This window comes from Arachis stenosperma, chromosome 8 (genome assembly GCF_014773155.1).
Source record: "Arachis stenosperma cultivar V10309 chromosome 8, arast.V10309.gnm1.PFL2, whole genome shotgun sequence".
Taxonomy (NCBI): Eukaryota; Viridiplantae; Streptophyta; class Magnoliopsida; order Fabales; family Fabaceae; genus Arachis; species Arachis stenosperma.
Genome location: NC_080384.1, coordinates 6,910,428 through 6,912,841, shown reverse-complemented (window position 1 = coordinate 6,912,841; position 2,414 = coordinate 6,910,428). Strand labels below are relative to the sequence as shown.

Sequence of the window (2,414 nt, the reverse complement as noted above, 5' to 3'; positions counted from 1 at the left end):
TTACCATGGCAGGTGAGTGATTGTCACAAAATTTGGAGCAAAAAGCGTTTGACCATTGCATAATTTGCATGCATGCATCGATCAGTGAGCGAGCACTGCCGGCGCCATCCATGCACGCAGCACGAACGATGATGAACAAACATGATTGCTCTGCTTTAAACGCCCGATCCGATCCAAACTGTAAAACCGTTGTTCTTCAATGATATCTTGGTGCATCTACACAGAAACAAGACAAGAATATCATCATCAGAGGAAAAGAGGAAGAGAAAGAAAAAGGGAAGGGATCGGTGGTCCGCTGCTGAAAGGATATGTCGAGCATCGTCAAGGACATCCTTGCGAGCCCGATACAGATGGCGGACCAGATATCAAAGTTGGCGGAGGATGTCCCCAATTTCAAGGACGATTGTCAGACACTCAAGGGCAAGACAGAGAAGCTCTCCGCACTTCTCCGCCAGGCCGCAAGAAACAGCAACGATCTCTACGAGCGCCCCACACGCCGCATCATCGAAGACACCGAGCAGGTCCTCGACAAAGCCCTCACCCTCGTGATCAAGTGCCGCGCCAACACCTTCATCAAGAGGCTCTTTACCATCATCCCGGCCACCGCCTTCCGCAAAACCTTCTTGCAGCTCGAGAATTCCATCGGTGACGTCCAGTGGCTCCTTCGCGTCTCGGCTTCCGCGGAGGAGCGCGACGACGAGTATCTCGGCCTTCCTCCCATCGCCTCCAACGAGCCCATTCTCTGCCTCATATGGGAGCAGGTCGCCATCTTACTTTCTGGCTGCCCCGTGGAAGAACGTGCAGACGCTGCGGCTTCCTTGGTTTCCTTGGCTCGTGACAACGACCGCTACGGAAAACTGATTGTGGAGGAAGGTGGGGTGGCGCCGTTGCTGAAGTTGTTGAAAGAAGGGCGATTGGAGGGTCAAGAGAATGCTGCGAGGGCAATCGGGTTGCTTGGGAAAGATCCAGAGAGCGTGGAGCAGATTGTTAACGCAGGTGTTTGCTCAGCGTTTGTGAAAGTCCTGAAAGACGGGCACATGAAGGTTCAGGTGATGGTCGCATGGGCTATTTCGGAGCTTGCGGCAAACCATCCCAAGTGCCAGGATCATTTCGCCCAGAACAACGCCATACGCTTGCTTGTTAGCCATTTGGCCTTCGAGACCATTCAGGAGCACAGCAAGTACGCCATTGCCAACAAGAACAAAATGTCCTCCATGGACCCCGACGATGAGCACAGAAAGGCCTCTCTTGATGATCATCGCTACAAACCTGCCCACCCCATGGGGGGAAATCACGCCTCTAGCCAGATGCAAAATCTGGTTACCAACACATTCATGGCGCAGGGGCAACAGCAACAGCAACACCATCATGTGTCCATTGCAGGAACGAGCATCAAGGGAAGAGAGGCAGAAGATCCGGCCACAAAAGCACAGATGAAGGCCATGGCAGCGAGAGCTCTTTGGCAGCTTTCCAAGGGTAACCTCACCATCTGCAGGAATATAACGGAATCCAGAGCTCTTCTGTGTTTCGCGGTTCTGCTGGAGAAAGGGCCCGAGGATGTGCAGTATTACTCGGCAATGGCGCTCATGGAGATCACCGCAGTGGCAGAGCAGTATGCAGAGCTGAGACGCGACGCCTTTAAGCCCACCTCCCCTTCCGCAAAGGCTGTTGTGGAGCAGCTGCTTAAAGTGATCGACAAAGGTGAATCGAACCTTCTCATTCCTTGCATAAGATCCATTGGCAACCTAGCAAGGACCTTCCGTGCAACGGAGACTAGATTGATTCCCCCATTGGTGAGGCTTCTTGACGAGAGAGAGGCCCAAGTGTCCATGGAGGCCGCTATTGCTCTCAACAAGTTTGCCTGTACCGACAACTTCCTCCACGAGACTCACTGCAACGCCATCATCGAGGCTGGCGGTGCCAAGCACCTCATCCAACTCGTTTATTTCGGTGAGCAGATGGTGCAGATTCCCTCCGTCACTCTTCTGTGTTACATAGCTCTGCATGTCCCCAAAAGTGATATTCTTGCTCAAGAAGAGGTTCTCATCGTCCTTGAGTGGTGCACCAAGCAAGCACATCTAATTCAAGATCCTTCCATTGAGTCACTATTGCCTGAAGCCAGAATCAGGTTGGAACTTTATCAGTCAAGGACTACAAGAGTAGGAGTAGGATTCCGCTAGCTCATCAATCATTATATCTTCCGTATACATCTTTCACCTGCTATCTACTCTCTCTCTCTCTCTCCCTCTATATATATTCATTTGTGTACATATAAAATGAACAATGTTTAATTTAGGTGATCGATCACCCTTTGTCAAATTAATTAGTTTAGACTTGTTTTCCATGGAAATAGAAATTGTATTCTAGATTTTCATTATATAAATTTAATTCAAGTATATCTTTGTTATCATTCG

General features: G+C 50.1%; 1 protein-coding gene across 1 annotated transcript; it reads left to right on the top strand.

Annotated features, from left to right (window-relative positions):
• The first annotated feature begins 308 nt into the window (after positions 1 to 308).
• On the top strand, positions 309 to 2,180 carry LOC130945297 (uncharacterized). Its single transcript, XM_057874029.1, has one exon. The coding sequence runs from the start codon at positions 309 to 311 to the stop codon at positions 2,178 to 2,180; it is 1,872 nt and encodes a 623-aa protein (XP_057730012.1).
• The last annotated feature ends 234 nt before the right edge of the window (positions 2,181 to 2,414 follow it).

What these genes read in the sequence shown, in the direction of transcription:
- LOC130945297 (XM_057874029.1), top strand. Translation starts at nt 309, where the DNA reads ATGTCGAGCATCGTCAAGGACATCCTTGCGAGCCCGATACAGATGGCG.